The sequence below is a fragment of the Buteo buteo genome, chromosome 2 (genome assembly GCF_964188355.1).
Source record: "Buteo buteo chromosome 2, bButBut1.hap1.1, whole genome shotgun sequence".
NCBI lineage: Eukaryota > Metazoa > Chordata > Aves > Accipitriformes > Accipitridae > Buteo > Buteo buteo.
The window spans coordinates 65,504,548-65,520,074 of NC_134172.1; the positions used below are offsets into that span (position 1 = coordinate 65,504,548).

The 15,527-nt window shown below is 53.5% G+C and overlaps 2 protein-coding genes across 3 annotated transcripts in view; one reads left to right on the forward strand and one right to left on the reverse strand.

Annotated features, from left to right (window-relative positions):
• Positions 1 to 440: 440 nt before the first annotated feature.
• Positions 441 to 13,576, forward strand: GSS (glutathione synthetase). Its single transcript, XM_075059081.1, has 13 exons — positions 441 to 583; positions 1,119 to 1,255; positions 2,565 to 2,710; positions 4,427 to 4,502; positions 5,054 to 5,193; positions 5,338 to 5,454; positions 5,915 to 5,995; positions 7,056 to 7,133; positions 8,489 to 8,555; positions 9,205 to 9,399; positions 9,601 to 9,682; positions 10,017 to 10,206; positions 10,976 to 13,576. Exons 2-13 carry the CDS (start codon positions 1,127 to 1,129, stop codon positions 11,097 to 11,099), a joined length of 1,425 nt encoding a protein of 474 aa, XP_074915182.1. The 5' UTR covers positions 441 to 583; positions 1,119 to 1,126; the 3' UTR covers positions 11,100 to 13,576.
• Positions 13,563 to 15,527, reverse strand: part of ACSS2 (acyl-CoA synthetase short chain family member 2) — a 34,464-nt gene continuing 32,499 nt past the window's right edge. For both annotated transcript variants that reach the window (XM_075059067.1, XM_075059059.1), the window contains one exon: positions 13,563 to 15,373. In XM_075059067.1, coding sequence (XP_074915168.1) covers positions 15,246 to 15,373 — 128 coding nt within the window. In that variant the 3' untranslated portion in view covers positions 13,563 to 15,245. The remainder of the gene's footprint in view (positions 15,374 to 15,527) is intronic.

Consider the following 15,527-nt stretch of genomic DNA (forward strand, 5'->3'; position numbering starts at 1 on the left):
CCCGCAGCCCACCACGCACCACAGGGCACCCTGGGCACCTCCGCCAGGACTCTCCTGGAGCCTGCGCAGTGCTACGGACATCCCTTCTGCAGGCCACGACGTCATTATTGCTGACAATGACGTGGAAGGGCCGAGAATTTTTCTCTCTGTGGGTTAGCAGCGTCGCTCCTGGAAGCAGGGGACGCTGTTCATCAGCCTGAGCCCCCCGCTGCGGGCCAGCACCCCCAGCGCCCGAGCCCCACAGCACGCCTCCCGCCCCAAAAGCGCTGCTGCCGCCCGCCTGACATCACGTCACACGACGTCACACGACGCCACACGCCCCCGTGACGCACCCCCGCGCCGGGGTACCACGCCCCCCCTCCCTTGCTTCAGGCACGCACGCGCGCTCCCAACTCCTCCCCCCCTCCCCCTCCCCCTCCCCCAGTCGGCTGCATTGGCACGCGGAGGCGTCGCTCCCCGCGCTGGTAGGTCGCCTGCGCTGCCAATCGGTTCCCGGGGCGGGGCGAAGGTGGGCGGTCTGTCCAATCGCCTGGTGGCGGGCGGAGCGGCGGGCGGAGCGGCGGGCCGGAGCGGCCGGGAGCAGGTAGGGGGGCGGCGGGGGCTGCTTCGGGTCCGGCGTTCGCCTCGGGGGCCGCGGCCTAGCGAGGGGCCGGGGGCCGGGCCGTGCCGTGCCGTGCCGTGCCGTGCCGTGCCGTGCCGTGCCGTGCCGTGCCGGCGAAGGGGTGTCGCGGCGCGGCCCTGCGCAGGCCCGTGCCCTGCAGCGCCCCGAGGGTCCCGCACCGGCCTTCCTGCGGCGAGCGGCGGCCTCGGGCCGTGGCAGTGCGCGGTGCCGGCTCCCGAGGCAGGGCTCGGCTCGGCTCGGGGGCTCGGCCCTGGCCGGCCGGGTCTGGCCACGGTCTCGGGTGGGGGTGTGGATGGAGGTGCCTTCGTCCGGCGCGGGGCCCCTGCGCGGCCGCAGCGCCCGAGGTGGGCAGCGAGGGCGGTGCTGAGCTCTGTGCTGCCCGGCCCTCCCGGGCTGCCCGCCGCCGGCCCCCCGAGAGGGCAGGGCCAGGCTGCCTCTTGGGAAAGAAGGTGAGGCGCTGGGGGCCAGGTGGGTGACCTCTGCTCTGCCTCCTCAGCGCTGGCCATGGCCGCGCCCTGGGAAGACGTCCTGCGGGACGAGGCGGCCATCCGGGAGGCAGCGGCGGTGGCCGTGGACGCGGCGCTCCTGGAAGGTGTGCTGATGCGGACCGAGCGGGAGCCCAACGCGTCGGATGTAAGTGCCGGAGCGGAGTCACGGGACGTGTTCGATCGTGGCCGGGGTGTGAGTCAGCAACGCGAGAGGAGCGCGGGGAGGAGCCGGCTGCCGTCCCCGGGTTTGCTGCGCCCTGGTCAGCGCGCATCGCTCTGCGGCGAGCAGCCGGCCGCCTGGCTGAAGGGCGGCTGAAGCACGACCGGCCTGGGGGCTGTAACTCGCACCCCATCCTGCTCGTGACTGCGCCTCCCCTAGAGACTGCCCTGCGATACAGTTCCCCTTTTCCAAGGAGAGGGATAGACCTGGAAAGGTTTGGGAAATTGCCAGGAGCCCTGCCTGCGTGTGGTGGTGGACTTCATCCCTCTCCCAGCCTCTCAACACCCGTACGATCCTTTGAACCAGGGGAGCATCCCTCGGAGGGGCCTCCGTGTTTGGCCTGCTCCCGGCTACAAGTCGACCTTCCCCCCATACCTGGGACCAGGGGATGGGGGTGGCTGATGCATGAGATTATCTCTGGTGAATTTGTGGCAGCTGGCTGGGGCAGGGGTGCTGATGGGGGGCTCGGCCTGTTGGAGGGGGTTACTGTGAGGGATCTCAGAGGACGAAGTACCCCTGTGCAAGAAGAGTGGGACACCATCGGGGATGGGTCCCCAGGGAGCCTGGGGGCAAGCAGGCAGCTGTGCTGGGAGCTGGCAGAGGTATGAGAAGGGAGGTCTCCACCACGGGGTCTGCTCCTTGATGTCAACGCCATGGTCAGGTCAGGGGTATGAGGGAACCTCGAAGGATGAGAGGAAGAGGGAGGCTGGGAGGAGAGGCCAAACATGATGCCAGTGTCCCTTGTCTCATGTAAAATCAAGGTGAATTGGGAACTTCTTTCTGGTGTAATGTTTTGTCTTTGAGGGTGGCCCTGTGCCTGAGCTGTGGGGTTAACCAGGAGTCCAGAGTCACCCCTGGGACTCAGGGAGCAGGGATCAAAGGAAGCAACTCTGATGGCCAAAACCCAGGACTGGCAAATTCACCTTTTCTCTGAAACAGAGGTGTTCTGGAGACAGTGCTCTCCAGTTAAGGTGGAAACAAAGCATCCTTCAGAGGGAAGCACTCAGCCCAGCCTGAGCTCTGGAGCACCTGCTTCTGCCTCCACAGTGCCCTGTGGACAGCTTGTAAAGCAAAGCCCTCAAAAGTCAGGGGTCAGCAGGGTTGAGGCCATGTGTCTGTTCAGAGTGCACTGAGGAGGGCTGGGGGTGACTTCAGACAAGCAGAGGAAGCACCTCTTTAGCCCAACTTAAACTGCACAGACCTGACTGCTCTGCTGCTCCATCCTTGTTTGCAGGTGGTGAATTATGCTCCCTTCACACTGCTTCCGTCTGCAGTACCAAGTGCCCTGTTTGAACAAGCATATGCTGTTCAGCAAGATTTTAACCTGCTGGTGGATGCTATTAGTCAAAACAAAGAATTCCTGGAGCATACTCTGGCCAGGTAACGTTCTTGCATGGTGCATTTTAATGAAATATTTTAAATGCAAAGCATTTATCATCTTTCAGGCATTACTACCTTCCATTCGTTCATGTCCTTCAAGCTGAGGCGGGCACTCCTGTCCTCTGCAGAAGTTGTCTCCTTTGCTATGTTATTTGTCCTAAGATTAATTTCCATCAAGTCTTGGTGTTCTGGGGTCTCCTTGGGCCTCAGAAGATGGGATATCTGGCCAAGAGTTGACTCCCTGCAATGATCTTAAATTTTGCCAGTGTTTGAAGCTTATGAATTCTTATTTGTGAGTTTGTTGGCTCCTGGACCTTAAATTCAAATTGCTGGAGGCTTCTTTGAGTCCTAGATTTAGTAGTCTGTTTTGGTCTTGTTTTGTATCTGCCTGTGGCTATCCGATAACCACCAGCTCTGCTGCCTGCCTGCAGTTATGAAGAGGTGTTTGTTCCTTCCCCCTACCGCTGATCAGTCACTCTGTGTCCCCTGCTTTCCCAGCCGTGCTGGGGAGGTGACCTGCAAGCTCTGGGTGCTGGAGGACTGCTCAGCTCTGGGTTGTGAACTCTGCTGGCTTTACCTGTGGCTGTTGCCCTGTGCTGGAGCGACCATCCCTGACTGTGGCCCCCATAGTCTGATCAATAGCGCTGATGCTTCCACAAAACCCATTTCCCTTCCTGCTGCCTGTCTGTGCAGGTGCTGCTGGCTCATTGGCACTGGGACAGAGCAAAGTAGACTGTCTTCCAGTGTCCTTCTTGTTTTGCTAAAGCCTGACCCCTCAGAGCTGCTTTAATGCTCGTGCTTGCTCCAGAGCTGGCTGCAACCAGAGCTTGTGGCTGGGGACATGTTTATACTTGTGGTTAAAGAACGCAGCGCCTGGGGCTTCTGTGCGCTCAGATGCCTGCCTTGTACCAACTCCCGCTCAGTGTCTCGGTGCAGCTCCTTGGAGGTGCTGCTTACAGTTGGCTCAGGAATTTGGGACCCTGAAGAAAAGCTGGACCTGCTCTCCTGTGGCCGCTGGAGCACTTGGCACCACAACGTGCAGGATTTGGAGCTCGACAGGACGGGGAATTTGATGAAGCTCCTGCAGCTTGTTGTATGAACTCTGTGTGCAGGCACAGAGACTTCTGATTTCTTTTCTGTTTCTGCAGAATTCTGCATTTCTTTGCTTTTGCTTGTCCCATCTCTCTATGCTGCAAATGAAAGTCACCTCTTACAGCAGCACTTTTTGTAGAATGGCTGTGCTGAGCGAACTAGATTTGCATTATGGTTATGAACTGTGGCCCTTGATGAGGAGTACATTCATGGTGAGATGCTTAACAGTGCTGTAGGACTTGATCTAACTACAGCCCTGCCATTGGTGCCGGAGAATGTCATAGAATCATGGAATGGTTTGGGTTGGAAGAGACCTTAAAGGCCATCTAGTTCCAACCACCCTGCCATGGGCAGGGACATCTTCCACTAGACCAGGTTGCTCAAAGCCCCATCCAACCTGGCCTTGAACGCTTCCAGGGATGGGGCATCCACAATCTCTCAGGTCAGCCTGCTCCAGTGTCTCGCCATCCTCACAGTAAAGAACTTCTTCCTCACATCTAATCTAAGTCTACCCTCTTTCAGTTTAAAACCATCCATGCTAAGGTTTTTTCCTAGAGAGCAATTAATTTTCTTGTTCCCCTGTGATGGTGTAAGGGGGCTGATCTGGTCTTTCTTTCTCTCTAGCACCATCAAGGTAGATGACTTCACAGCTCAACTCTTCAGAATCCACATGCAAGTTTTGGAGGAAGGCTTGGCTCAGGTACCTTGGCAGGAGACCCCAGCTGTCAACAGCCGTGCCCCTTTGCATTGTGGTGGGATTGCCTGGTCTCTGTCTGCAAGCTTGCTGCTGTGGGCTTTGAACTGTCCTGTAGTCAGGCTGGTCACTCTCTGCACTATGGTGTCTTGGTTACAGCCTGCGAGCTCAGGACCTTGCCCTGTTTGACGAGTCATGCCCTTTGGTTAGTGATCCTGGAGACAGTCAGTCTTGACTGGGAGGATTTAACATGATTTGTCTTTGTCCTCTGGGAGTCGGGAGAGCGCAAGGACGTGTGCCATGTTGGGACCTGTGCTGGACAGGCTGTCCGTGCAGAAGCTCCTTTACTCTCACTAGTGTTGTTAACTCCTCTGGAGTACTGAGGAGGGCTGTGGGCCCTGAGCAAGGGCCAAAGCACTCACAGGCATGTCTTGCAGAGGTTTTTATCAAAATGACGGTGGCAGGATCTGCCCCAGGAGGATTCTGAAGTGAGATCATCAAAGGGATTTGCAATTAAAGGCAACAGGAGAACCCACTTCACCTCCCCTCTGTTTCAGTCTGTGTTTTTAGGCATAAACCGCTCTGATTACATGTTTGACTGTGGGGTGGATGGGACGCCAGCTCTGAAGCAGATAGAAATAAACACCATTGCTGCCAGCTTTGGAGGCCTCACCTCCCGCACTGCAGCAGTCCACGGGTAAGGGAGCATCTCTGGCTCATGCTGCCTGGAGCTGCAGCAGCTGCACCACATGGCCTGCTGCACTCCATGTCGTTGTGTGTGCTTCAAACTCCTACTCCGTAGGTCTGGTCAGAGCATTTATAACTTTTTTTTGTTCCATAGGCGGGTGTTGAAAGTGCTGGGAAAGTCTGAGGAGGCATCACGCCTGCTGCCCAACAACCCATCGAAAGGGCTTGCCTTGGGTATTGCAAAAGCCTGGGAGCTCTACGGTTCCCAAAGGTAAGGACAGAGGAAGTGCTGGAGGCCGGGTTATCTTGTCTCCCCTGGGGATGCATGTGTTAAGTTTTGAAATTGTGCTTTCTGAAAGACGCCTGTTTGCAAGACAAGGTGCTCTTGAAAAGCCTGTGGCACCCTGGGAAGAGCAATGTGGTTGTCTTAGCGCACGAGGCTGCTGTGTCACAAAGGCAGAGAGGTGCAGAGGGACCCTGGAGAAGTTGTGTGGTTTAACAACCCTGCGCAGAGCTTGCTTTTCCTCCTGCCCTTGTGCTTGTGCCCCCCACTGGTTTGGTAATTATGCAGGATCGGTACTGCTCTCCATTTGCATGCTGACCCTTAGAAATACTGGAGAAAATGAGCAGGAGCAGTGCAGGAAGCCTGAATCACAGAGATCAAAAGTTAGTGGTCCTGGGTGTATGTGGAGTGATTCTGGGTTTAATGATGTCCTTGGTATCTCTTCCAGTGCTGTGGTGATGTTTCTAGTGGAAGAAGTCCAGAGGAACATTTTTGATCAGCGATGTGTAGAAAATGAGCTTTGGAACAGGTAAAGGTTGAATTTTCCTGGGATGGGAAAGAAAGGAGATGGTAGTTTTGGAAAAGGGAAGCAGAGCGAACTGCTGCCAGATCACAGTCTCTACCTCAAGGCAGCTTGTGGGGCATCTCCAGGCTCTCCACCAGGCACAGCGTGTCGGTGGGAGCGTAGGAGCAGGCCAGGGAAAGATGGAGGTGTGCAGAATCCGTTTGCTTTTTACTTTGTCACCTACTCAAGGATAAAGTAAAAACACTTTATCATTTCTGGGACTGTGAGAGGTCATGTCTTGGTATGTAATAGGGCAGCCTTTATCTTGGACTTCTCTGGATTCTGTTATGCAGCTCTCTTCAGCGTTCCTTTGGTGGCCTCCTGCCTAGCCTCAGCACCCACCCTTGTCTTCTCACCAGCCTCTCAAAGCCTGTCACCAGCTCTTTGCTGGAAATACCAGCAGCCATCAAAGCATCTGGTCTCCAGGGCTGATTCCTTGCTGATTTTTGTGCCTGTGTAGTCCTCAGAGCTGCACCAGTGGTAGCTTTTCTGTGGGCCATGTCTCTTAGGCAGGACAATAAGGAGCAGAGTGGGGTTAATGAGGGTCCTGCTTGCTCTCTGACTTGGGATTGGGCACAGGGTATTTAACAAAACCTAAATTAACGAAGTTTCAAAACCATCGTGAAAGATCTGGGCAAAGTAAGCAACGGTGGCAGTGGAGTAAAAAACTCGGGAGAAAGTGCTTTGATGAGATCTAGCCCAGGACCTGTGCTAGAGCAGTGGGAGGTGTATGGCACGGTCTCCAAATCAGCAAGTCCACACTGCCGCTGTGTGGAGGGAAGACTGTAAAGCTTAAAGGAGATAAAATGTGCAGCAAGTCACTTGTCTGTCTGCAGCTCTTGGCTTTGAAGCCAACAGTGAGTGAATCTGTTGTGTAGGGATTAAAAGAAACCAAAATATTGACATCTCTTAGAAACTTAGGAGGTGAAAGGTGAGTATGGAAAAATCCAGAGTGTTTAGGCATGTGTTCTGTTTCCTGCAGTGTTCTGTCAGCCTGGTGACTCTCCTACTCTTCTCTTAACAGGAATATTCGGGTCATCAGGAAGCGCTTCAGAGATGTGTTTGAAAAGGGGTTTCTGGATGATGCCAAGAGGCTGTATATGTGAGTATGAGCCAAGGTGCGCGTTCCTGGCTGTGTGTTGGGCACACAGGGCTGTAAATGGGAATTTTCAAACAGAGCTGGTGGTATGTTTTGAGTGTAAATAGTGACTTTCTGAGAAAGTAGTTCTCTTCCATGCTCCAGGCTGCTGCTTCCCCTTAGAGCTGAAATGATTTTGTTTTCACAGTGGTGAGATTTTGCATACACACATCAGTCCCTTACAGCTGGAAACATAATTTCCCTCCTTCAAGCTGCAGCCTTCAGAGCTTTGTGGGATCTTCACTTCCTCCACATACATCTGCTACGAAAAATCCTGGCTATTTCAGAGGCTTCCACAAAGACATTTCCTGTTTACCGTTCACGTGATGCTCTGCCAGTGGGAGCTGGGCTGGGTTATTAGTGCTACAGGAGGAAGCCTTACGTGTCCTTATGGTATCTGTTGGTTTTGAATGCACTCAGCGTCTTGCCCGCTCCCTGTGGAGGCCAGGACGTGCAGGTCGTAGACTCCAAGTGCTGGTAGTTGGTCCCAAGCGTGACATTTGTCCTATTTCCAGGGTAATGTGCTTGGAGCTGTACAAGCCTAAAGGAAGATATGGTTTCATGCCAATGTTTTTTTTTTTCTGTAGTTAGGCTAGTTTTTCCATGGTTTGACCTTTGGTGCCTCTGCTGTGTTTAATTAGTGAATAACATTTGTCATCGTCAGACAGTTAAGGGGAAAGTGTATCCACTGTACTTCCTCCAGAACATCCTCTCCTCTTATTGATGAATGCCTTTACAATTAATTACACTGCCTGGCTGCCAGCAGTTTCTGTGCTGCTTTCCTTGGCTGTGCACACAGTTTGCGTGGCCAAAGCGTGGGGGTGTGGTGCTACATGTATGCTGACGGCCCTGCCCTGGCAGGATGTTTTGGTGCCTGGGTAGGTTGTTGAGTTGATGTTCTGCCTTGAATTGCCACCAGAGAAGGACCCTGTTCCTTCCCAGCTTCAAGAATCTCCCAGGCCTGGCTCCTGGTGGCAAAAGCTATTAAAAAATTTAGGTTCTTACTGTCCTGCTGGGCTAGGTGCCTGAACTAATTGAGACTTTGGCTAGTCAGAGCAGAGGCCAGGTGTCAGCTCCCTGTGTCTCAGGACAGGGCAAGCCAGCTGGGGCTCAGTGGAGAGGAGCCAGGGCTTGCAGTCCTCGACTTTCTCTGGCAGAGCCAGCCAGGAGCAGAACAGCCCAGGAGGCCAAAGAGAAGGGGCAAATGCTGCAACGTGTTGTCTGCCTGACTCTGTTGCAGCCCCCCAGTCCTGGGGGGTTCAGGCAGAGGTGGGCAAGGACTGGCCTGGTTCTGTGAATGCTTCTGGTTTCTGTTCCAGTGACGGCCAGGAGGTAGCAGTGGTGTACTACAGAGAGGGCTACGTGCCAAAGAACTACGACCAGCAGGTCAGTACTGACCGCTCTTCCTGCCCACGTTGTGGCCTTGCCAGCGAGTTTGAAATGCCCTGTGATCCCAGGGGCCTCTGTCCTGTCCTGAGTGGGGTTAGTCCTGTCCAGCGTGGCTGATAGCATCAGGAAGCTGTGACTCTGCAGTGCATGTGGGTGTCCCTGGCACTCACGCGATAAGAAAAATGAGTGGCTTTCTTCTCCAATAACCAGTAATGTGGTGATGTCTTACCAAAGCACTGAATTGCTTCTGTACAATGTGCATTAACACAGGTATTGGCACCTGCTTAAAGGGTTTAGACTTGATTGCAGATCACACTCTGTCCTCCGCTAGGACCATTAGGCTGCAAGTAATAATAATACAGACCAGATCTTACTGTTGTCTGGAGGTGGCAGCACTGAACAAGCTGGGGAGGGGGTGGAGGCAAAGGCAGTGGACTAACCTGGCTGTGCTGTTTCCAGAGGTGGTGGGAAATCCATGTATGCATGTCTGCTTGTCTCTGGAGTGCTATTCTCGCCCCACATCCCTGCCAGGGAGGGAGGGAGGAGGCAAATCATATGTCAATAACTGAACAGAAAAGAGTATAGAAAACCTACTTTTTTTTTTTTCTTTTGTCCTGATGGGATGGTTTCTCTCTTTCTGTCTCAGAACTGGGAGGCACGGTTGCTGCTGGAGAGATCAAGGGCAGTGAAGTGCCCTGACATTGCTACCCAACTTGCAGGCACCAAGAAGGTCCAGCAGGAGCTGAGCCGGCCAGGGACGCTGGAGAGGTTACTGCCCGGCCGCACCGAGGCTATTGCTCGAATAAGAGCAACGTTTGCTGGACTTTATTCCCTGGACGTGGTGAGTGTGAGTAGGGCTGGAGCAGGAACAAACGTGCAGACGTGTGTTTGGCCTGTGTGATGCTTCTCTTTGGTTAAGAAGATGAGAGGGCTTTGTTGTGGTCCCTGGGAGACCCTGTTGATCCTGACCCCTGACAGAGGGGTCTGTCAAGGAGCCCCTGCTCCTGCCTGATGCTTTGCTGTTGCCATTCTTTCCTACCAGGGCGAAGAGGGTGACAAGATAGCTGCTACAGCTATCGCTGACCCTGACCGGTTTGTGCTGAAGCCGCAGCGAGAAGGTGGAGGTATGAGTTGGACTGGGTCCGTGTGGGTTTTTATTGCGGTTTGTGCTGTATCCAGGAGAGGCAGTAGCTCTGTGATGGTACCTGGTCCTGTGCTGAGGGATAAAAGGTGGGGTGGGGTGGCTTGTAGCTACTTGTAGCCATGGGGACTAGTCATGGCTGTAGGTAGTGCTGCTCCTGAAGGAGCTCCCTAAGGCCCCAGAGCTGGGGTGTGGGGAGCCCAGGCAGCATGTGGGGAGGCAAAGGCTGGGTCTCTTTGAGCTGCCAAGGCTGCATAGCTGGGCCCAGCAGCTTCTGCTGTGCTGGGAATTGTTTGACTTGCTGGTTTTGTTGTCAGGGAACAACCTCTATGGTGAAGAGCTCAGGCAGGTTCTGGAGAAGATCAGAGACAGCCCTGAGAGAACTTCCTACGTCTTGATGGATAAGATCAAACCACAGCCAGCAATGAATTACTTGCTGAGGGCTCACAGTCCCCTACAAGTGTCTGAGTGCATCTCAGAGCTCGGTATTTTTGGTGTCTATGTCAGGTGAGAAACGTGCTTGTGTTACAGGGTGGTTACCTGCTCCAGCTCGCACTTGGGTTGGGAGCATTTTCCCCTCTGTGCTGTCTGAGCATAGCAGCAGGGCAGATGTCTCTGGGGAGGTGGAGGTACAGGTGACAGATGTGACCGTTCAGTCTCTGCCCCTGTCAGCAGTTCTCTGAGCACTGTGTTCAGACACTGAACTGCTGCTCTGTACCTGCTACCAAACGAGTTGTTGAAAAACCATAGAGCTGGTGCTGGCAGTTACTGGTGTAACAAACAGCCATGTGGAACTGGTGTGTCTCATCCTGATTTCTGGGAGCGCTTTTTGGGTTCTGGATGCAGCCACATGCTTTTCTGAAGCCCTGGCGGTCTCAGAAATACCTGAAGGCTTAATGCGGTCGTGTTCAACCCTAAATAGCTGCTGGTTTTGTTTAAAACACTCATAGGCCCATAGAAATGTTTCCATAGCTTATAAATTAAAGTCCTTCTCGTACAATTTTAGAAACAAATGTACTCTGGCAGCATTCAGAACCTGACACTGCCTATGTGCAGAGCAATCAGACCAAAATGGCCCAGCTGAAAAAGGGCACTGTTGCTGGCAGGCACAAAACAGGCGCAACTGTTGTCTGGAGAGACCTCTGCATTAGCCTCAGGGCTTTTACGTGCTGGTTACTTGCCCTGTGCTGTGGCAGGGAACATGAATCAAGTTGTCCAAGATGAAATGCCATATGCTTTCTGCTCTGCAGGTGCTCAGTTGCCCTTTTCTTTGCAGACAGGATAAGGAGATGGTGATGAACAAGGCTGCCGGCCACCTCCTGCGGACGAAGGCAATCGAGCACGCAGATGGTGGGGTAGCAGCTGGGGTAGCAGTGCTGGACAGTCCTTACTTGGTGTGAGGAGGTGATGCCCCATCCTGCCCGCCTCACTCTGCTGCCTGAAGAGCTGATCTGCCACAGGGATGTTCTCCTTAGGGTGTGCTTACCAAGGTCTGATGTGTTGGGGAATGTGATGAGGGACTGCGATGAGTGACTGCGTGGACAAAACTGCTCAAACGTCCTGTGTGCCAGCCCCAGCTTCTCTGCAATTCCTCCTGCAGGAAGAAGGGACTCCCTTGCTCTGCCTGCTCAGGGGGCCCTGCCCCATGTGTGTCCCAGCTGTTACCTCTCAGCACTGCACTGGTCTGGGTGTTCCCTTGGGGTCTAGGTTGTGGGCAGGGGTAGGTACAGCAAAGCTGAAGGGTGAACGTGCCACAACAGGCACTCATGCTATTCCCAGTTTTGTGCTCCTTGGTGCTGGGTTATTTCTGGAGACACACAACCCCAAAGCTTAGGGAATGGGAGAAAAAAGGTGTATGTGTAAGTAACAGCCTTCATCTGTGGGATTTGTGGCCCAGTGCCTCAGTGCTTTCCAGGTTAAAGAGAGGAGCCTAGCTCCACATGCCCATGGCCCGTCCAGCCCCGATTTCTACTCTTCCCTGTGCCTGAGGATCCTCAGGGTTCCTGCACAAGGGACAGCTGCCCTTGTGTAATTTGCCCAAAGGCCTCTTGCTGGCTTTGTTGGACTCGGTACTCAGCCCAAATAGTGCCTCTGTGCTAGACAAGGCTGCATCTGGTCTTGTTGCCTCCTGCAACCTTGTCCAACAGATCCCCACGACATGGCACAAGAATCCCTCAATGATGGTGGCAGATCCCAGTGTGATGCTAAATTGGAGCCTTCTGTCACAGCTAGTATGTTGATAAACCCTGAATCCCCAAAGGTTTGTGCCAGTGCATCTCACTGCAAGTCATGCATTGAGCATCTCCCAGCTAGTCTGCTGCAGCAGGTACAGCCCAGCCCAAAAGCAGTGTCAGGGAGCCCCAGCCTCAGTAACGGTCCTGCTGGGACATGGGATGGGCTGAGTCTGGGGGCTGTGGCAAGGAAGCAAAGGAATGGTAGGAGAGGCTGAGCGGGCACAGCCCCAGCTGCCAAGCACTTCACTCTGGGACCAGCACCTGTGGATGGTGAGACATGTCTCCCTCCAGGTTTCATGAATCAGTGGGAACAGTGCAGCAGCAGAGAGACAGAGGGGTGCAGGCTCTCTATCCATGGGCTTTTGCCTCTTTCTTCTCAGCCACGCAGTTCAAGGGGAAACATAAAAGATGCAGCTTGCTGGCAGTGCCCTGGTAAAGCGCCCAGGCAGCCTCAGCTCTACCCTTCTAGTGACACCAGAGAGAAGCAGCATAAAACCAGTGTTCCTGAAGAATGAACATGCTGATTGACAGACCTGCACCTTGCTGGGTGTATTGCAGCAGTGCTGTGTGCTTCAATCATCAGTCTTTCACCTTGGAAACAGTTCAGTTCTATAAGTGTGACTGATTCTACAATCCCTGGGTGGTGGTTTTGTTGGGGGGGTTGATTACTCCCAGCCAGAGATTAAAACATATGCTGTTCTTATGCCAGTTTCGGCTTGAGACTAGATGTGAAGGAGAGGTATTTGCCTCCTCCCTGGCCAGGTGTACACCTGTGCATGGCCCTTTCATGTACCTTCACACCAGGGATAGCTAAAGCCAACCCACCAGTTTCTGCTGTGGTTGCTGTAGGGCTGCACAGCACCATGTTGGAGATGTGTCCTGGCACTTGGCTCCACAGCGCTGGCCCAGCACCACTGGATGGAGAGCTGCTGCAGTGAGGGGTGCCAGGAAGACTGTCTCCAGGAGGAAACACTCCCAGCCTGGAGCTGTGACTGTGCAGTTTGTTGGAGCAGCAAGGGCACAAGGTTAGATGGCAGCTGTGAGGAGCAGGAGAGCACTGTAGCAGTGCCCCTGAGCTGCTGGAGGCAGCTGCTAGTGAGGCCTGAGCCCAAGGTGACACGGGGAACCACAGAGTGGAGGCAGAGGCTGGTATCCATTGCTGTGCCTGGGTGAGGACCAGGCCTGGTGTGGAGGTGAGACAGCTATCAACAGCCTTGAGCTTCCTTGGCTGCTCACAGTGGGTGCTTGTCCATCTCCCTGGCACTGGTCCTATGCAGGGGGAGGGGGGGTTGATGACAGATGGCTATTGCACTGTTTTGTGTTTTCCATGAGCCTTAGTGGAACAATGTTGGCTGGAGACAAGGGAAAAACTGAAGTACAGGCTCCAGCCCTGGAGGCAGAGCTTCTGCCCTTGCCCCAGTGCAGAGCAGCAGCATGAACTGTATCACAGCCTGTAAATCCCAGTCCATGAAAAAGCATCACAGTGGCAGTAACCTACCTCTCCACATCCCCCAAAGCATACCCCAGTTAGGGGCAGGCATGGCAGGTCCAACAGCAATGTCTGAGCACCCCCATCTCCCCGAGGCTCAACAGCAGACAACCCATGCACACACTCTAAGCCTGTTTCCATTTTGTTTCCTTGAACTTTATTCCATTTGGGATAAAATTCTAGCTGTTTCCAGCCAAAATTACATAGCGGACAAAGAGTAACAGAGGAGAGATAATGTAGGAATCGTCAATAAGGTGGCACCATCCAGTGGTACAGAGCTGTGGGGGACACTGGCACTCAGTGAGGTTATAGATCACAGACAAGTGCTGTGCCAGTGAGAGCAGCAGGTAAGAAGTGAGACTTGGGACTTGGACAACAGAGAACCTGCAACACTTGCCCTGAGCAGCCAGCCTCAGAGGCAGTTGCCTCATCCTTTCTAGCCCAGCCAAAAGTCAGCTCCGTTTGCAGGTGAAGCCTGTACATTGGCACTTGCCAAAACAGCTGTTGCAACAAGTTTTAAAGCCCATTTCTCCTTTGGTTTAAGTGCAAAATCAAACAGTTCACATGCAATTTTCATACAGATATTACAAAGGAGGTATCTCTCCCAGCTCAACCCAGGGCTGGAGTTAAGTATAATTCATTTGAAGAAGAATGGCTTTGGCAGTACCCGTGTGATGCTTAGGCTCTTGGGCTAGAGGTTTGGGGGTTTTTTCCTCTCATCATCATAAAGCTATGTCAGAGTTAAGCAAAAGCTAACTCTCCACCATTTTTTTTTCCTGATGAGAAAACATTATCTAGAACTAACACAGCCCTGCCTGCCTTGGTTGGTTTGCTGCAGCAATGGTTGTGCACTATAACCCAGCGCCCGGTTTGCCTGCAATGGGTAAGGTGCCTCTGCATGGCTTTGTTTCCCCTCCATTCTTTGGAATCAACAGCACCCACTCCTACCCCAGGACACCAAAGGAGCATCCAGCTGCGCAACCTGAGTTCAGCTGTAGCTGGTGGCAGCAGAGCAGGAGGAAGGGGTGCTCTGTGGAACATGTCAGACCAAGACTTTTCCTCCAAGACCATACGTGGCTTCTGATCATGTCCATGGCCAGTGAAGGACCCTGGATTGGAAAAACATACCAGCTGGCACCAGGCAGTTAGGAAGTAGCAGATCTTGGTATCAAATTGCTCTAAAAAAACCTGTTTAAAGCACAGAGCTCCCTTGAGCCTTGCCTCACTCCATTTCAGGCTAGGGGACCTCTGCTAGCAACAGGCTTGGACAGTGGATGCAAGACTAAAACTCAGCTACAGTTATGATGTGAGAGTGTTTTTAAGTTCTCCTGCTGCTTGCAGCACTCCTAGTAGAAAAGGAAGCTTAGCTGGCATGTGAGCAGTGGCAGATGCACCTCCCTTGCCTGCCTGCATTGAGTAACTCCAGCACCACTTCCCCTCCAACCCCCAAAGGTCCTTCCCACAGTGCACAAGGTGCCAGGGCCCCTCAATTACATAAAATTAATTAACACCCCCCCCCCAAAACAAAAACAAAAAACTCAAGAACGAGGTGCTGAAAAGGGAGGAGGACAAGTCCCTCTGTGCACAAGGCTGAACCTCAGATGTACAATACCCATCTGGAACACAGTGCACACACTCCTCCAATGCATGGACACACCAGTGAGACACAGCCTCTCCAGAGCCAGCCTTTCCCTCGTTCATAACGTTTGTACATTCAACAGGTGAAGGTTTCCTTTCCAGGGCAGACAGCGGTTATTCAAGGGACCTGCTCATCAGGACACTGCTGCTGCTACAGTTCCGCTCAGCAGGGACAGGTCATGCTGCTACTGTTTAGTGTCACATCTGCTGTTGAAAAGATGTTTTATGATGCCTGGGTTTGCCAAAGTGGAGATGTCCCCCAGATCTTGGTCATTTTTGGCAATCTTTCTTAATATCCGTCTGGTAATCTTTCCTGTAATGACAGCCATGAAAGGAAAGCAGGAGTCAGGATCTCTTCAGCATCCTTAGCAGGAGTGGGGAGTGCCCAGACCTGTGGCATCCTGCTTGCCCTGAGGTTGCTCCCCCCCTGAATTTGAGTGGCCCTGGACAAGCAATTTAGGGCTGAT